General features: G+C 37.3%; 1 protein-coding gene across 1 annotated transcript in view; it reads right to left on the reverse strand.

Moving 5' to 3' along the window:
• dachb (dachshund b) overlaps window positions 1–18,687 on the reverse strand; it is a 42,272-nt gene that overhangs the window by 6,225 nt on the left and 17,360 nt on the right. Inside the window, exons 2-4 of the mRNA XM_079896779.1 lie at window positions 14,708–14,823; window positions 7,361–7,480; window positions 1,175–1,294 (exon numbers count right to left, since the gene is read on the reverse strand). Coding sequence (XP_079752905.1) covers window positions 1,175–1,294; window positions 7,361–7,480; window positions 14,708–14,823 — 356 coding nt within the window. The remainder of the gene's footprint in view (window positions 1–1,174; window positions 1,295–7,360; window positions 7,481–14,707; window positions 14,824–18,687) is intronic.

Here is an 18,687-nt window from a genome sequence, read left to right on the forward strand (position 1 = left end):
ATTCTCGGATTAATTGCAAAGTTTAACCGTCATAGAGTGAAAGTTGATCATTTTTAGGTCCTGTCAGTTTAAACATTTGAGCGCAAGAGGACGCGAAAGAACTCAATTCGGAGCACCGAACTCCATTCTCTTTCACATTTATTTGTGCTTGAACTTCAAAATGCCGTCTCGTCGAGTATCCTCGTAAAAATAGTTGCTTATGACTTATGTAAACAAACAATTGAGAAAGAAAACAGATGCGTATCATTATATTGGATCCGTGCATTCAGTCTTAAAGTGACAAAAGCCTAATATTCCCGCTGCTGTCTGTGTCATTAATTTTAAGACGGGTGCACACTGTACGATTTATAATAGTCCTTTACGACTGTTACTTGTCAGACTGTACGAACATGATCCTCGCTGTAAACCAGGTCACACTCTGGGATCTCAGTTGTCAGACCGTACGACAGTCAAGACGTGTTAAAAACGGACGCACGCAAGAAGACTCATCCGAGTATTACATCATCAATCTGTGGCACGTTCAGTGACTGTGAGATGCATTTACATGAGGGATAGCAATGGTTGCTAGCAAACAAAAACAGTCTCTAGCGTTAATTTTTATCATGTCTTCTAAAAAACAGCAAGTGAGGTTTGTTGTTGTCTCACTAAATGCGTCATCAGGTTCTGCGCTCCAATTGGTTTTTCATTGGACGGTTGTCTAAGGAGAAGCCACACTGCAGCATTGTGTGTCAATTTTATCGCAATGGTCATTAATTGGCTGTCGGCGAACAAAGACAAAAAACTAGCGATCAAAGACTTCAGATTTTGGAACAGGATCAGAGGAATCTTTTAGGATTCTCAAAATTAGTCTCAGATGGCCAAAATCATCCAGTGTGAACCCGGCTTTAATCAAACAACAAAATACAAAGAGAAAGTCACTTTTGTAGCTGTAGCAAAGATTAATTAAACGGGTTAACTGTATTAGATGGGTTAAGAGGACAAATTCCAAGTATTGGTTACCATACTTAGCCTTCACATGTCACTTTAAGCTTGAAAGCTTCCCATTAATTGAGCATAGAAAAAGTCCTAGGTTTGGAACGACGTGAGGGTAAGAAAATACTGACAGAATTTTTGTTTTGGGGTGAATTACCCCTATAAACACATCAGGGTGTGCAAGTGAATGGTTAATACTCACTGTTGGCCAGTAGATGGGTGTGTTGGAGAGAGTTGAGCTGAGAGTTGTTCAAGCTGTGCTGTGTTTTCTCTGAAGCAGGTGATGAATGTTTCTCTCTCTCCCAGGACAAAGCGCTACATCCTGTTTAATTACAAAAGAGTATGAAATAGTCAAATCCACAAAATATATACACATACTAAGCAGATACCAGAATTCAGAAGTAGTTTTTTTTAAAGTCACTGTGAGATTAGACTTTATACTGACACCTACTGGTGTGGATGTAATGTCATTGTGAAATAGCCAATTCATTTTATTTTTATAGCCTTATTGCACTTTGAAACCAAAAATAACTTGCAAGATAGTGACTAATATTACTGGAGTTTGTTAAAAGTACTATTCATTGCTTTAAGTGTACTTTAAGTGCACATTTAACCATACACACACAAATGTACTCAGACTAATTAAATTAGTTCAACTTAAAAAATGTAAGTTAAAAAAAGTTATCAGAATACTATAATATATGCATATTATGTTAATTTTAATGAATAAAGAAATAATACATAGTATGTTGCCCAGGGACCAGCAGTAACAATGAACTGAACTAATCTATCATCAGCATTCATGTCAGTGCCATGAGAGCAGATGGTGTTTAGGTGGCAGATTGTGGCAAAGGAATCAATGATAACGCAGGATGAAGTCGGTCCCCTTAAGACTTTCACATACTCCAGCCAATAAGGTCTTCACACGGCCGCACAAAAATAACCTGATTAAAAACAATAAGCTCTCTCATTACACCACAACACAACACTGCAGTTGCATTACAACACCACGACAGCTTCGCAACCTGGGCCCTTCACCATGACATAAATACCGTACAATAGAGCGGCCATCTGTGCGACGATCTGCACGTCCATGGAAATCAAGACTAGTGTCAACACACGCTCGCATATCTTGTAGGACTGTTCTAACGTAAGTGAGAGGGTGCAAATTCACAGTAATCAGACAGATGAAGATGGATGAGAGGAGGGAAAGCAGGAGCAATCAGACAACAAGAGCTGCAGCTGTGCTGCCAAACACTAAAACTAACACAAACATGCACACGTACACACACGTGCATACGGTATATTCTCTTGTGTCAAGTACTCAAATAGAAACAGCTTTCAGCTTTGGGTGGATGTCTAGAACAGCTTTGGTTTGGATTACTGACGTTTTGAAAGGATGGTATAAGAAATATGATGGCAGATCTGTCTAGAAATGGTCAACATGAAATAAAAGGTTTCCTAATAAAAGACAACTTTTTAATAAACATTCCTGGCCTTATTGTGATTCATAAGTGCATGTTATTCAAGATAGACAGATTATTTTAAACTGGTGGATGTTGAAACAGGCCACAAATCCCATAGATTTTCATTAAAAGAAGGGCGTGTGCCATGTTTGGAACCAAGCGTGCCGCACAAACCCTGAAAAGTGAAGCCAAAACGTCTCGATCGCCCCCCGGTGACTGGTCCTAATATAGGTCATAAGCCCCGCCTACCCGTGTTATTCAACGGGAGGTGAGACCAACTAAAAAATTAAATTACACTTCAAATATCTTTTTTCCAAAGGTGGTTTCTGTCATTTACTGTAGTTTTTATCATGCTGATGTAAGTTCAAGTGTCTGTTTTTAAAATAAGTTTGTTTTTAGTTAGTTACGCGATGCTATAAAAACGGTGGTGTAGCGTCATGATTGACAGCTGTAATTTAAAAGCACCAACAGACTTTTTTCGGGATCTTCGGAGGACTGAGGAAATTGTATTTACTTTATTTTAACAAGCCTCTTGTCGTAATCAACAGACATAAAAATTGGAGCAGAACGGAGGAACGGAGCAGACATAGGCCACTTAAAAAAGTGCAGGGAGAGTGCATTCTGCGAGAGTGAGGGTGGGGCGTTGATTTCGCGGCTTTACTTCCTGATCACTACTGCGCAGGTCTGGTCCCGAGATCGCTACTGCGCAGACTCAAGTCCCAAGATGTCAGCGCCATATCGGGACCATCTTTTTTTACAGTCTATGTTTGGAACCCACTCGGTGCACAATTTACTATTAAAGTTATAATGCAACATAGGGTGATACATGATATCACTTCGCAGAAATGTCGCGACCAGCACGTTCTACCACTTAAAGGTCCCATATTGTCAAAAATTAAATTTCCTGGATTTTTTCATGATAACAGAGGTCTAGGGGCTATGTAACTACCATATAAGTTTCAAAACAGTCAATCCACAGACAAATGCACACAGCCTGCATGAAGCAGCTGTGTCTTTTCACGAGCCGTTGTGACTTCCGTAAAAATGTGATGTCAGAACTACTCAGTCACCGCCTTCAGTCTCCACCCCAAGCACTGCCCACCGTCCCTCCCTTCTTTTGCCCAACCCCCAGACAACATCGTTGCTGATCGAGCAACAACAATAGAGCTGGTAAGTCCCGCCCATCCGTAAAACCCCACTGGACCTCTAGGTTGAAAAATCGTCAATGCAAGTGAATGGGAGAAAATAATTATTTTCTGGTCCCGTTTGAATTGTGCCATGAATGTGAACATATGTTGTCTGTGAATTTTTTATATAATTTTTCATGTTACGAGTTTGACAGTATATGGTATGATTCTTCGGCTAGCAGTTGTGGAAAAGACATAACGAGAAAGACTACATGTCGCCTATGTGACGTCACCCCATAAAGTTGACTTACCCGTGGTTTTCGCCAACCTCAACGATTTTGTCCTCTCCCTGAAAGAAGGCGGTGAAGTGCACCAAAGACACAGCCATGTTTAGCGGGATCCGTGAGCTAGTGTCCGTGTGCGAGTGGTGGTGACGTTTCAAATGCGTCGAAAGCAGCGAAGAGTTGTAGTCCACAAAGTGCTCTCACACAAAGTCTAACCGTATCAAACTTCTACCCGCTAAATTGTAGCATTCTTTACACGAAAAATTATATAAAAAATTCACAGACAACATATGTTCACATTCATGGCACAATTCAAACGGGACCAGAAAATAATTATTTTCTCCCATTCACTTGCATTGACGCTTTTTCAACCTAGAGGTCCAGTGGGGTTAGCGGAAGGGGCGGGACTTACCAGCTCTATACGGAAACATGTCGAGAAAATGCTGTTCAGTCGATGGATGTAGGAGACCTGCACTCCCGCGGGACCCAAAGCAACAGAGTGCGGCGCGGGACTAGATTTGAGTGCGGCGTAAGGTAGTGTGTGTGCGGGTTGCGGGAGAATAAAACGATTTGCGAGACTCCCGCAAAATAGAAATATCTAAAAAATAAAACATCTAAAAACAAATAAATTGTTATTCATATGTTGCACAAAAGCAACAAGAATAACTAAAACTAAATACAAACGATTTACAGGCCAAAACGAGTTTCTTTTTATAACATGTTTGCAGCGTTGAGCAATGTAGCCAATCACAGACATATGTGTTGATTTCTTGAACGCAATGTCCACTCACCGCTTGAAACTAAGTTTTTGTTCAGTGCTGAATTCTGCATGCTGGCAAATCCTCTCTGATTATAACAAACGAAGTGTTGACATTATGAAAGATTTATTGTGCAGTCAGCTTCATTGATAATAACGGAGCTTTGTGAGATTGCGATGAACTGAGATGTAAGCTTTTTAGGAATATTTAAGGGAGCGCACTTTGTTCTATTTCTGTCATGCCCATAGACTGTAAAACAATATGGACGTAGTGTCTGTGACGTCACCCGTAGGTTTCTGAAGACCGTTTTTGAAGTGGGTGTGGCCGACCGTCGCCATCTTGGTAGCGCGTCACTCCCGAATTTATTTATTTTTACAGTCAGACAATGAGCTGAGGTAACATGACGGCTAACAGACAGCAGACAAACGGCTAATGGTGACTAATGACCACAGCAGCGGGAATCTACCTGTCACTCAAAAGTGGACACCCTTAATTATGCAGAAATTTGAAGGCTTAATATAATTTAAATGGATGAGTTATAAAAAAATTCACCCCCCTCACAGTTGTCATGAAGGGAAAAATAAGCTATATAGACCAAAGCCACTTTTTGTACCAGGCTGTAAACGTGTTTTTTTCTGCTGTAAAGTTGGGTATTTTAACATGGGGGAGATACAGATTTGACTCACTTCTGCACCCAGCCTCAAGCGGCCAGTCAATGAATTGCCGTTGAATTCACTTCCGTGTTGGTTTCAAGAGAGAGACAGGGAGGTTGCCGCTTGGTCATGCCAAACCATGCACGTAGTAGCTGTGATTGGCCTGGCCGTGCGTCACTCAGAAAACAACAGGCCATCCAGAAGAGAGGCTTATGAATATTAAGTAGACAGGCCAAAATCGACCTGTTCTTGGCAGAGCTCCTGAGAAAGGAGCTGTAAAAATATATTGAGATGGTTTTTGGTACTTATAATATACGCAAATATGTATTCTTAAGGACATCAAAACTTAAAATAAAACTTCAGAAAGGTGTACAATATGGAACCTTTAATGAGGGAAAAAAGAGCCTCTATGACAAGGTCAAAACAAGGTAAAACTTTCTCACACAAATGTCTATTTCTCACTTTGGAGTATTTTTGGCCAGTAATTAATTATAGTAATTAGTATCCTAGTAATTAATAAACACCAGATGGTCAGCTTGTCTAGACTGTTTGATCAAGTGCGAAATGCTTTAAAAGTCAACTAGAACAGATTTGTGTGTTTCTACAAGATTGCTGTCACCAAAACACACACACAAACATTGCCTGCACAAAAAACTACTGATTTAAACAGCATCCTAAAAAAAAATGAGGGCAACTTCAAACAGACAAGATGAGAGAGAGAGAAAGGGGGTGGACGGGTAAAGATCCAAAAATGCTGACCATATGCTTGCAGGGAAAGATGTGCAAACAGATAATGTGTGCGTACACTAGACACGACTTCCCTGCTAAGCGCACGCGGACGTAAATACAAGCACACATGTGCTAACATACACCCCGTATGTGCGCACATCTCACACCTGTTTCTGTTAACGCAGGCAATCACCCGTATGACAGGTTTCGGCCATCTTGTTAAATAATGCATGGAATTTTTCTTTCAACTTGTCAACGCAGGGGGAAAAAAGTATCTCTCACTGTCTCTCGCTTCTCTTCTGATGTCATCCTTGATGCTGATTTTCCTTGACTGCATTCCATCTTTCTGATGAAGGCCTTTTTTTCTTCTCTCCTAAATTCTGCTTGTCCACAGCTGTTCTCACTAGGAACGCTGCGCTCTCTTCCTCCTAAACACTTGTGAGAGTGGCCTTTGAAGTTCACATTATCTGTGTTAGTTTTAGCCACAGTTAGCTGTGTTTGAAGACTCAAGATTTCATGTGATGCCTGAAAATCTGTCTAGCAAGTCGTGCTTAATGCAAACACTAAAAAAAATGCAATATTCCTCTAATATACACAACCATCCAAACACTGGTGTCAGTGAGATTTGTTTTAAAATAAACTTTCCAGCAAAGTTGCATTAAATTGATCAAAAGTGTCAGTAAAGTGTCTAAAGATTTGTTTAGTTACAAAATATTTCTATTTCAAATAAATGCTGTTATTTTGAACTTTTTATTCATCATAGAATCCTGAAAAAAATGTCTATGTCTCATTTTATACAATACTAATTGTACTGTATAATATCACAGTAATACTGTATTATACCACATCAGACGGGTGAGAAATATAAATAGATTTAGACAAAACAAATATAATTCAATATAAATAAATGTGTATTATTAGATCTAGTTTAAATCAAATTAAAAATAAATATAAAAATCATAAAAACACAAATGATGCATCTTCTTATGCATAGAAACACACACAAATATTGTGCATATACAACACAGCATATGCATACGCACAAACACAAGCACCTCTGCACCAAACGTCTTGTTTCATCTCTAAGGCTGGTGTACGATTAACTATTCTCCTGTCCGTTGTTGGTCTTCTCTAAATGCACAGTCAGGCAGCAGTCATTAATGTCACCATTAGTCTCTGTAAACCAAGCACAGCCCTGCAACATGGGCCCCTTGAGCGAGCTCTGTGATGGGGCTCATCTCACCCAAAAGGCCCAGGTTACTATTGCAAGGCCATCTGTCTGGCACATCTACAGACTGCACTTTAAACAAGCTGCCTTTAACATAAGACTTAGCAAACTTAACAAACAAATAGTGAAAGCACACCCCATACCTGTATCTGTATTAGAGTTGAGCTCATCTGAATCAAATTCTAAGCCATTATGGGCCTTGTGTAGAGTCATCATCATCTTCATCTTCTGTATCTTCAAAGCTTCAGCCATTGTTGTTAGACCTGCAATACAATAATATCACAAATAACTGAGTACATGAAACACTCTCATCTCACTTGTTTCTCCCACACAGCAATGACGTAATCAAATGGAGGCACTTCTGCTTTATGTGTCTTCAGAACAGTTTCAGCTGAGATCTTAATATCTCAAACTGAGCTCAGATTTGCCAAGATTTTCTACAATCAAATGCTAAAAAATGCTATAAGACCACATAATCTAAGCTTTTCCATTCAAATCTATTTTATACTGTATATACACAATTGGTCAAAAGTGTATTTATGCTAACCGAGGCAGCATTTATTTGATAAAAAATGCAGTAAAAACAGTAATATTGTGAAATATTATTACAATTTAAAATAACTTTTTTTCTGTTTTAAAATACACTCACCTAAATGATTATTAGGAACACCATACTAATACTGTGTTTGACCCCCTTTCGCCTTCAGAACTGCCTTAATTCTACGTGGCATTGATTCAACAAGGTGCTGAAAGCATTCTTTAGAAATGTTGGCCCATATTGATAGGATAGCATCTTGCAGTTGATGGAGATTTGTGGGATGCACATCCAGGGCACGAAGCTCCCGTTCTACCACATCCCAAAGATGCTCTATTGGGTTGAGATCTGGTGACTGTGGGGGCCATTTTAGTACAGTGAACTCATTGTCATGTTCAAGAAACCAATTTGAAATGATTCGAGCTTTGTGACATGGTGCATTATCCTGCTGGAAGTAGCCATGGACATGGTCAGAAACAATGCTCAGGTAGGCCGTGGCATTTAAACGATGCCCAATTGGCTAAAGTGTGCCAAGAAAACATCTTCCACACCATTACACCACCACCACCAGCCTGCACAGTGGTAACAAGGCATGATGGATCCATGTTCTCATTCTGTTTACGCCAAATTCTGACTCTACCATCTGAATGTCTCAACAGAAATCGAGACTCATCAGACCAGGCAACATTTTTCTAGTCTTCAACTGTCCAATTTTGGTGAGCTCGTGCAAATTGTAGCCTCTTTTTCCTATTTGTAGTGGAGATGAGTGGTACCCGGTGGGGTCTTCTGCTGTTGTAGCCCATCTGCCTCAAGGTTGTGCGTGTTGTGGCTTCACAAATGCTTTGCTGCATACCTCGGTTGTAACGAGTGGTTATTTCAGTCAAAGTTGCTCTTCTATCAGCTTGAATCAGTCGGCCCATTCTCCTCTGACCTCTAGAATCAACAAGGCATTTTCACCCACAGGACTGCCGCATACTGGATGTTTTTCCCTTTTCACACCATTCTTTGTAAACCCTAGAAATGGTTGTGCGTGAAAATCCCAGTAACTGAGCAGATTGTGAAATACTCAGACCGGCCCGTCTGGCACCAACAACCATGCCACGCTCAAAATTGCTTAAATCACCTTTCTTTCCCATTCTGACATTCAGTTTGGAGTTCAGGAGATTGTCTTGACCAGGACCACACCCCTAAATGCATTGAAGCAACTGCCATGTGATTGGTTGATTAGATAATTGCATTAATGAGAAATTGAACAGGTGTTCCTAATAATCCTTTAGGTGAGTGTATATTAAAATGTCATTTATTCCTGTGATTGTAAAGCTGAATTTTCAGCATCCTTACTCCAGTCTTCAGTGTCTGATACACTGATACTACCATTCAAAAGTTTGGGGCAAGTAAAAACATTGTTTTAAAGAAACTAATACTTTTACTCAACAAGGGCACATAAAATTGATCAAAAGTGACAGTTAAGTGATAATAATGATAAGAACCATTATTAATATTTGAGCGATCAATCAAATTCAAATCAGAATTAAAATGATTTCTGAAGGATCATGTGGTACTAGTAATGATGCCGGAAATTCAGCTTTGCCATCACATAAACAAATTACATTTTATAATATACTGAATAAAAAACAGTTATTTTAAATTGTAATAATATTCCACAATATTGCAGTATTTTTGAGCAAATAAATGCAGTCTTGGTGGCCACAAGAGATTTCTTTCAAAAACATTATTATAAATCTTTAATATTCCCAAACTTTGCCAGGTAGTTATCCAATCTCTTTCTGTTTTTATTGAGAACTCAAATGAGAAAAAAAATATGCTTCTCTTTTTGGTTTTGAAAATCTTAATATACTGGTTTCAGGCTGCTAAGAGATGTGCTATTTATGAAGCACATTAAACTAAAAATTACAGCAATAAATTCCTTAGTTGACAGTGAATGGATGTTGTCATCAGCAGAGTTTTATTCAGAGCAACTGGAGGGTCGCAGTGTGATAAGGGACCTGAAATAACTCTGTTAGCTGGACAGAGAACATATCATGGAAGTCGTCCAAGAAATAGCCATCTGCCAATCAATCACTTTTAACTCCTCCTACTACCAGCAATTAGCCAGCCTGAGAGCTCTGGCCTTGGTTACCCTGGATACTATATAAAAAAAAAAGGTTAAAAAAAAATAAAAAAGTATTGATTAGTGACAGACGGTCAATGCTCTGGACCAGTGATTGATGTTAGAATTGCTGCCTCTCTCATTATAGTTCAGATTTTTCAACACGCAACCCTGCAACTCTAGAGATGTCCACTGTGCATGTGATGGTGTGTGTGTGCCTGTATATTTTTGCATATGTGTTCGGGTGAGCGTGTGTATTGCATCTGACAAGGTCACGATTGTGACAAAGGAAAAGAAAAGTGCAGGTGATGCTGACTGCTGAGAAGGAGAAAAACAATGGACCATTAACGTGCACACACACACAGACACAAGTACAGACCGGCATATTCCCTTAGGAGAGCATGGGCTGCTTGGCTAATCGTGACTTCAGTATCTCTATGTAAACGCTGACTGTTGCATGAGCTTCACTGTGGGCTCATGGGAAAATAATCTTCAGAGACTTGAGTTGAGTTACGTAAGCTGTTTGACAAGAAGGAAACCGCTCGTTCATGTGAAGTGAGACTTTCCTGAGGGAGGAATTCTATTCCTTGAACTCCAATGGTGCACTCTAGAGTTCACAGGTCACAGCCACACACCATGAGAATAGTTAAGATCATGCTTTTTTTTATATAGTTTTATGGTACTTTTTGTCATTTTATGGAGCTTTGCAATAATGTAATTCACCGGTCAATTTTGATTTATGGTAAAGAGCAGCTGGGACATTCTGCTAAATATCTCCATTTGATTTTCATGTTTAAAATCATAGAATTTGAAACGACAGAATTTTCTTTTTTTTTTTAGGTGAAATATTCCAAACGGTGAGAGAATGATTAGCCATATACACACATGTACAAACATTTTAAAGAAATGAATACATTATTCATCAAGTATGCATTAAATTGATCAATATCAATAAAGACATTTACAGTATTACAAAAGATTTCTATTTCAAACAAATTATGTTCTTTTGAACTTTCTATAAATCAAAAAATCATGAAAGAATTTATCGCAGGTTCTACAAAAATATTAAGCAGCAAAACTGTTTTCAACATCGATAACAGTGAAAAATGTTTCTTGAGCTGCAAATCTGAATATTATGGAGTAATAATGCTGAAAAATCAGCTTTACCATTACAGGCATATTCACCCCCCTCCCCCATTTTGAATTGTACTAATATTTCACAAATTAACTGTTTTCTTTTAGAAAACATTTTCTCCTATTATATGGAAATCAAAAACTGTATTTTCTCCTCTCCTCTCCTCTCCTCTCCTCTCCTCTCCTCTCCTCTCCTCTCCTCTCCTCTCCTTTCACTCGTTTGGCACCACCCCCTGCTGTCTGTCATTCCCCTGTCATAAACAATCCCAAAAATTCCAAAACATGCCAATGAGGCCATTTTGAAACAGTTGGAGATTAGAGAATATGAAAATAAAAGATTTAAATGAATGTCAAAGTCAAATTTTACTTGCCAATCTTTCAGAAACAAAATCCATGTCACATACCTAAGATCCCAGAAGAAAATCTTGAGGCAATTACTACATAGTATGGCTGTTCATTTAATAATATATGAAAAAAAAAGTTTAATGTTTCATTTTGAAATATCTGACATTTGTATGGAAGCTTGTTTCCGCCACTGAATAAGAAATAAACAAGGTAATTGGGGTTTTTTAAAATCTAAGAATTCACACTTTTTTTAGGAGTTTACATCTCGCAATTCTGACTTTTTTCCCCTCAGAATTGTGAGATATAAACTTGCAATTGCGAGAAAAAATAGTCAGAATTAAGATAGATAAAATGTTGCAATTTTATTTTGTGGCAGAAACATATGGAAGCTTGTTTCCGCCACTGAATAATAAATAAATAAATAATAATTGCGACTTTTTATCTCACAATTCTGATTTTTTTTCTCACAATTGCGATATATCAAGTCAGAATTGTGACTTTTTTTCTCAGAATTGCGAGATATGAAGTCAGAATTGTGAGAAATAAAGTCGCAATTCTGAGAAATAAAGTCGCAATTGCGAGATATAAAGTCGCAATTCTGAGAAATAAAGTTGCAATTGTGAGATATAAAGTCGCAATTGTGAGATATAAAGTCGCAATTGCGAGATATAAAGTCGCAATTCTGAGAAATAAAGTCGCAATTGCGAGATATAAAGTCGCAATTCTGAGAAATAAAGTCGCAATTCTGAGAAATAAAGTCGTAATTGGGAGATATAAAGTCAGAATTGCATGATATAAAGTCGCAATTGCGTGTTATAAAGTCAGAATTGTGAGATATAAACTATTCTGTGGTAAAAAATTTTTTTTAAAAAAGTCTGTCTTTTTTTCCCTTAGAATTGGACTTTATATCTCACAATTGTGAGAAAAGATGTCAGAATTGCGAGATATAAACTCGCAATTATGTGTTATAAAGTCGCAATTGCGAGAAAAAAGTCAGAATTCTGACTTTATAACGCAATTCTGACTTAATATGTCGCAATTCTGACTTTATAACACGCAATTGCGACTTTATTTCACGCAATTCTGACTTTATATCTCGCAATTCTGAGAAATAAAGTCAGAATTGCAAGATGTAAACTCGCAATTGTGAGATAAAAAGTCGCAATTATCTTTTAAAATGTTTTATTTTGTGGCGGAAACAAGCTTCCATAGAAACAAGCTTCCAAACATTTGATTGCACAGTATCTTTAGCAAACCTGAACACAGTTTGAGACATTGTTGAGATCACTTCTGAAGCTCTAAAGAAACATATTAGAGATTACTCTGGTATTTTTTTTCTCAGGCAAACAATCAGAGAAGCATCTTAATTAAAATATTAAATACATTTCTGATTTTCTTATCTGGAATCAAACAAAAATGCAAAGCAAATTACTGTCATGTCTCCACTGTGTTTGCTGGCCTGTTGTATCTTGCTGTTAGAACAGAATCATTGATTCGCTCAATTGATGGCACCATGTTTTTTTTTTACCTTACTGTCATAGCCCTAAACAATGACTGAGCACTTGGCAAATCACAGCAAACTGCCCTACTCTCATTCCTAACGAGTCCTGACATCTGGCACTTGACGATGCCAAGACTCTAAGTGACATCTCCACGGTAACCGCTCAAACATGGCAGAATATCACTGCACAGTCTAGCGCATCCTCCATGGTGACCCCACAACTTTGTGTGTGCGAATGTTTATGATTTATGAGGACACAAATTTGTACAATGACATGGGCGTTACACTGGTAATACTAAGTAAATGTGGGGACATTTACTGAATCCTTGTAATTAAAATGGCATAAAAAACATACTAAATAATGTTTTATTAATTAAAAATGTAAAGAAAAGTTTTCTGTGATGGGTGGGTTTAGGGGTAGGGTTAGGGTGTCTTCATAGGTGCATCAGTGTGTGTGTGTGTGTGTGTGTGTGTGTGTGAGAGAGAGAGATTGTAAGGGGGTTCTTTTTGTGCTATTATTTTGACCACAGTGAAATAAGGCTAATTATTTTACTGTTTACTTGTATTGGCCTCATCAAGCTAAATAATTCCACTCAGTTATAGGGGAAAAGTACTGTGTAGATAATGTGGTGTGGTGCCAGTTTTGCTACTGTTAACTAAAAGTACAAATACAGCTTTAAAAATTGTTTTTGTTAATTGAAACTAACTGAAATAAAATAAGTTCAGATACTAAAATGACTAATACATAAATAAAAAATAAATTAAAGCTAAAAAAAAAAATAATAATAAAATGACAAACTTTTCTAACTAAATAACTTAATTAAAATGAAAACTGAAAATATAAAAATTAAATCCAAACATTAAAAATTAGTATTAAATACTATAATAGTATACAAAGAATACTAAAAAACACTACTGTGGTGTAATGGTATTTACTTATTTTCTGATCTTTACCCTGCAACAACAACAAAAACAATACTAAAATAAATCTAAATAATAATTAAAAATAATTATTAAAATATTATTAAAAATAATATATTTATTTTAATGATAAATAAAATGTAACAGTGGCACAAATCATGTTCATGCATGTATATATATACACACACTCATACATACATACATATATATATATATATATATGTATATGACAAATAACTATTGGTATAACCACCTGCAGGATTAAAAGTTCAATTTTAAGAATAGACCATAAAATCTATGTTTATGGTGATTAATGCCAAGGTAGTTTGGATCTGAGGTGGGATTCCTTTAAAATTCAACAGTTACTTTTTTAAATGACAAATATATATATATAAAGTAAATTACACTTTCCAGATTTTCTAGCAAAAAAAAAAAAAAAAAAAAATGTTTTCAGGAAAAATAAGCCACAATTGTCTGAAAGTGGGAAGGACATGTCCCCTCCAGGTATAATGACTGCTACACCCCTGATTCTGGCGGAAATAAGACATTTCTTTGGGCAAATTTCAGCAAATTTTTAGCATCCACCGTTCCCAATGTGATACAGTAGATTTGAGAAGAGAGGACGGGGAATGTGAGGCTTTTGGCCAGTGAGAGGAAGAGGGGAATGGAGAGGGATGAACAGATGGATGAGTGATCCCGCTGGGGTGTGTCATTCATCACTGTCACCCGTAAAAGAAGGTGCATGAAAGATGACCGAACAGAGCGGCAGAAAGGGAGAGAGAATGAAAGATGAGCAGAAGGACAGCAGAGGAGGGAGTGATTTAAGCATATACTTTTCATATGTGTTGAAGGGGGCTGCGAGTGAGTAAATTGAGGCTCATCTAAATTTACAGTGCACTGAACGTGGTGAAAAGCGAGCCGGGTGTGTGTACGGTTGGGTTTACCTGTGGGTGACAGCAGGGCTGGAGACAGAAGGCTGTTTGCTCTGTGGTGGAGGATTCTGGGGCTTTCTTGTGCACTGGCCCCATAGGAACGCTTTGGTGGGCGGCCTGGACGAGAGCTGTGGAGGGCGTAAACAGACATTAGTATGTGCCCATTATTAAGGACAACAGGGACAGACGAGAGGATGTCTCAGAGAACCAAAGAAAAATAGAAACGCATTAAAAGCAAATAATAAAAAAGTATGTTTTAAGTGATTGCAAAAAAAAAAAAAAAACATTTTTTTTTTTTTTTCTACCATTCCAAACTTACATGGTCACCACTGATAAGTTTTGCATTAAATTTAGCAATATTCCAAGAAAATATTTCACCTTTCTAATAATGATCAATGTTTAAAACAGCTGTGCTGCTTAATACTGTATATATATATATATATATATATATATATATATATATATATATATATTGATGATGTATATAGCTTTCCATTGATGTATGGTTTGTTAGGATAGTACATTGTCCGAGATACAACTATTTGAAAATCTGGAATCTGAGGGTGCAAAAAATCGAAACATTGAGAAAATCGCCTTTAAAGTTGTCCATTTATCTTCGCGATTGTGCTGCATTCACTCACAAAAATAAATGTTTTATATATTTATGGTAGGAAATTTACAAAATATCTTCATGGAACATGATCTTTACTTAATAGCCTAATAAGTTTTGGCATAAAAGAAAAATCGATAATTTTGACCCATACAATGTATTGTTGGCTATTGCCACAAATATACCCGTGCGCCTTGTGACTGGTTTTGTGATCCAGGGTCACATATATATATTTGAAATATTTAATATTTTTGTAACATTATATATGTCTTTACAATATTTTTGAACAAATTAATGCATCCTTGCTGAATAAAAGGATGTATTTATTTACAAAAATCATACAGGCCTCAAACTTTGGAACGGTAGTGTATATACACTGAACATAAATATGAGACTGTTTTATGAATGTTAGTGGTCTTCATGGTCAACAATTTAAATGTTAGTCACACAAGAGTGCCCTTTCAGTAAATCATACAGATATTTCAAATGATTTATGGGGAGTATTAGGATACAGTTATGAGGTGAACATACTGAGGTTTCAGCCTTCTAACTTGAAAGGTGTTATAAAGGTCAAAGCACGAAATTCATTCTGAAGGTTCAGATTCAGACTTCAAAAGGGATGCTTTTGCTTTTCCCATTAGTTCTTCCCTTGAAGATATACAAGTAGTTTTAACATTGAACTTTGTCTGTCACCTGTCAATCATGGGATATGAACAACCCCCATAAGGCAACCAACAACTGATCAAATAAAGAACGACAAACCCCTTCAAATTCAGTTAAAATAGCCGAAAAATAATAAATAGGGTGCCCAGTCAGTACGGGTAACAGGAGGAGAAAGAGAGAGGACAGCCGGTAGCTTTTCTTGCCTGTCTTGCTTTTGTTTATTACTCCAAAGGTTCATCTCTGGGATAGAGGCACAATCTCTGAGCAGTCAAAGGTTAAAAGACACTGAGGGGCTTTTGCCCTGGAAGAATGTGGGAGAAAAAAAGAGAAAGACCTTTAAACAGAGGCCCGTGACTGACAGGGAAACAGACTGAGTTTAACATCCCACCTTTGATTTATGCGGCAATGGTAGTCGCTGACAAGACTGTGATCTCTCCTCTGATAGAGTAACAATCATGAACCCCTATGTGAGTCACAAGAAAATGACATTGACGTACAGTGAGCTAGAATGAACCAGTGGCATTTATTTTAGTGTCCTTGTTCCACGTTACATAAAGTTACTATAGCAATACCTATAAATTATGCATAATTACATGCAGCTAACCCTAAACCAAACCCTCATCCTAACTAGTTAATTATTAATCAGTACTATACCCTTCAGTACACTTTAACACGGACACCTTAAAATAAAGTGTAACCGCATTTTTATTTGTACATTTTCCCCTAAATATTACTGTAAATTAAACTTAAAATGTTATTTAAGGTTTCTTTTAATTTTTGTTCATTACATTTGCTTTAGCAGTTAAATTACTTTAAGTTGTAAATGACTTCCCCATATAAGCATAGTTCTGTTGTGTCATTCAAGTTAGTGAATGGAAAAAAAAAAAGGCATTGATATGCAAAAGTAGGCAATGACTTATACTTGAAGCCTGAAGGTTTACGAATGAATTGTTTAAACTAGACCTTGACATTTTCTGAAGATAATCTGAAAATCTATCACAATTGTAGGTTGTGGATGGTTGCCAGGGTGTTGCCAAGGTGTTCTGAGGGGTGTTTGCTGTCATAAGTCTCTATATGGCTAGGGTCCCTCCCTAGGGATCTTTTATCTTTTTTAATCACTCTCTCCTCAACAAGCCACACAATTTGTAGAATTATTCATGAGCGTAGTGTAAATGGTGCAGGGCGTGTTATGCGCTGAAATGTAATACTTTGTGTCTTAAAAGAGCAAGGAAAATCCTGTTTTCTCTGATACGGCCCCTTTGAGATCTCTGAGTATTAACACAGGCTCAGCAAGCAGTTTAGATTTTAAACAGTAAATTTAAATAGGCAACGAGATTCTGAAACATTAAGGACTGTTTATTGCACGCTTAATTAGTTTGATGCCTAAAAGAGCCACAAGCACATGCAGAAGAATCCCAACAGAGAGAAAGAAGTGGAGGGAAAAAGCATTTCCACGGCAGTTCAGCTGCTCATATCTCTCTTTTCATCCTGGTGTGTAATGTTTATACATCCACCAACCCGCTGTGTCAGCCTAACAGGAATGTGTGCAGTGTGTGTGGGACGGTGTGTTGATGTACGGGGGTGTGAATGGTTTCCTCTTTCTTAAAAGCACAGGCAAAAGGAAGAACGCTGTTTACAAAGCTTACAGTAATGCAGCTTTGGAGACGCTCATTCATTGATCTCTTGATACCACTCCTCTCTTTCTCTCGCTCTGTCTTTCTGTGCACACACACGGAAACACAAAAAACGCTAATCCAGATCTACTGACAACAGCTCTTTTGTTCTGTATTATCAGAGAGAAAAGAATCCCTCTCTTTTAGCGAACGACAGGATGAGCCGCTGATGGAAGCGATGCAGTCATGCAGAGGTCACTAGCGCGCACAAACTCTCATAAAAATGACTGAAGCACCGATTGTATGGACTGGAAACACACTGGCTAAACAAGCCTGTCATGCCAACACCATGGCATCAGATAAGACTGCATCTCTGTAGCTCAACAGGAAAAGCAAGATGCAAAAAATGCCAAGGTCATGGGTTTGATTCACAACATCAAAAAGAGTGCATGTATACCGATTATAATTAATCAGCCGACTGTGTTTAAAATCATTTAAACATCGTGTAGACCGTTTTAACTGTACCATAGTACTTTTCAGAATTGTTTTGGTAGCGAATCAATCCTTAGTAAAACATTCTATGCGTAAAGAAAATCTAGAGATCTCACAAAGTTTGCTACTGTATGTTACAATATGTATAGTTCACATTTTTATTTCTATTTTAGATTCTATTTTCTGTTTCTCTTTTGAAAAATGTGAATATAAATGAGCAAAATATGAGCACCCCACCAATTCTGGTCCCAAAGCAAGATTGTGTTTTTATAAATCACAATATAAGTTATGATTTTCCAGGTAATTAGTCTAACTGTGGGCATTGCAAATGTAAAACTTTTTTGTTTTTGTTTTAGTATTTTGTATTTCTATCAAATAAAACATAAAACAGTGTGACTACATCTGTATGTAGCCTAATTAATATGTGAAAATAAATCCCACAAAATTATTTACTTAATCTATTTATGTATCATCTATTTTAATTGAAAAGACGCTGTGATTTTCTTTGTCATACTATATATTTTTTGTCATACATAATGTTTAATTTGTTCGTATATAGTTTTGTTTGTGAAGCCAAAGACAAATTCCCACAGTATAGTGGACAATAAAGTATT

This window comes from Squalius cephalus (genome assembly GCF_949319135.1).
Source record: "Squalius cephalus genome assembly, chromosome: 2".
NCBI lineage: Eukaryota > Metazoa > Chordata > Actinopteri > Cypriniformes > Leuciscidae > Squalius > Squalius cephalus.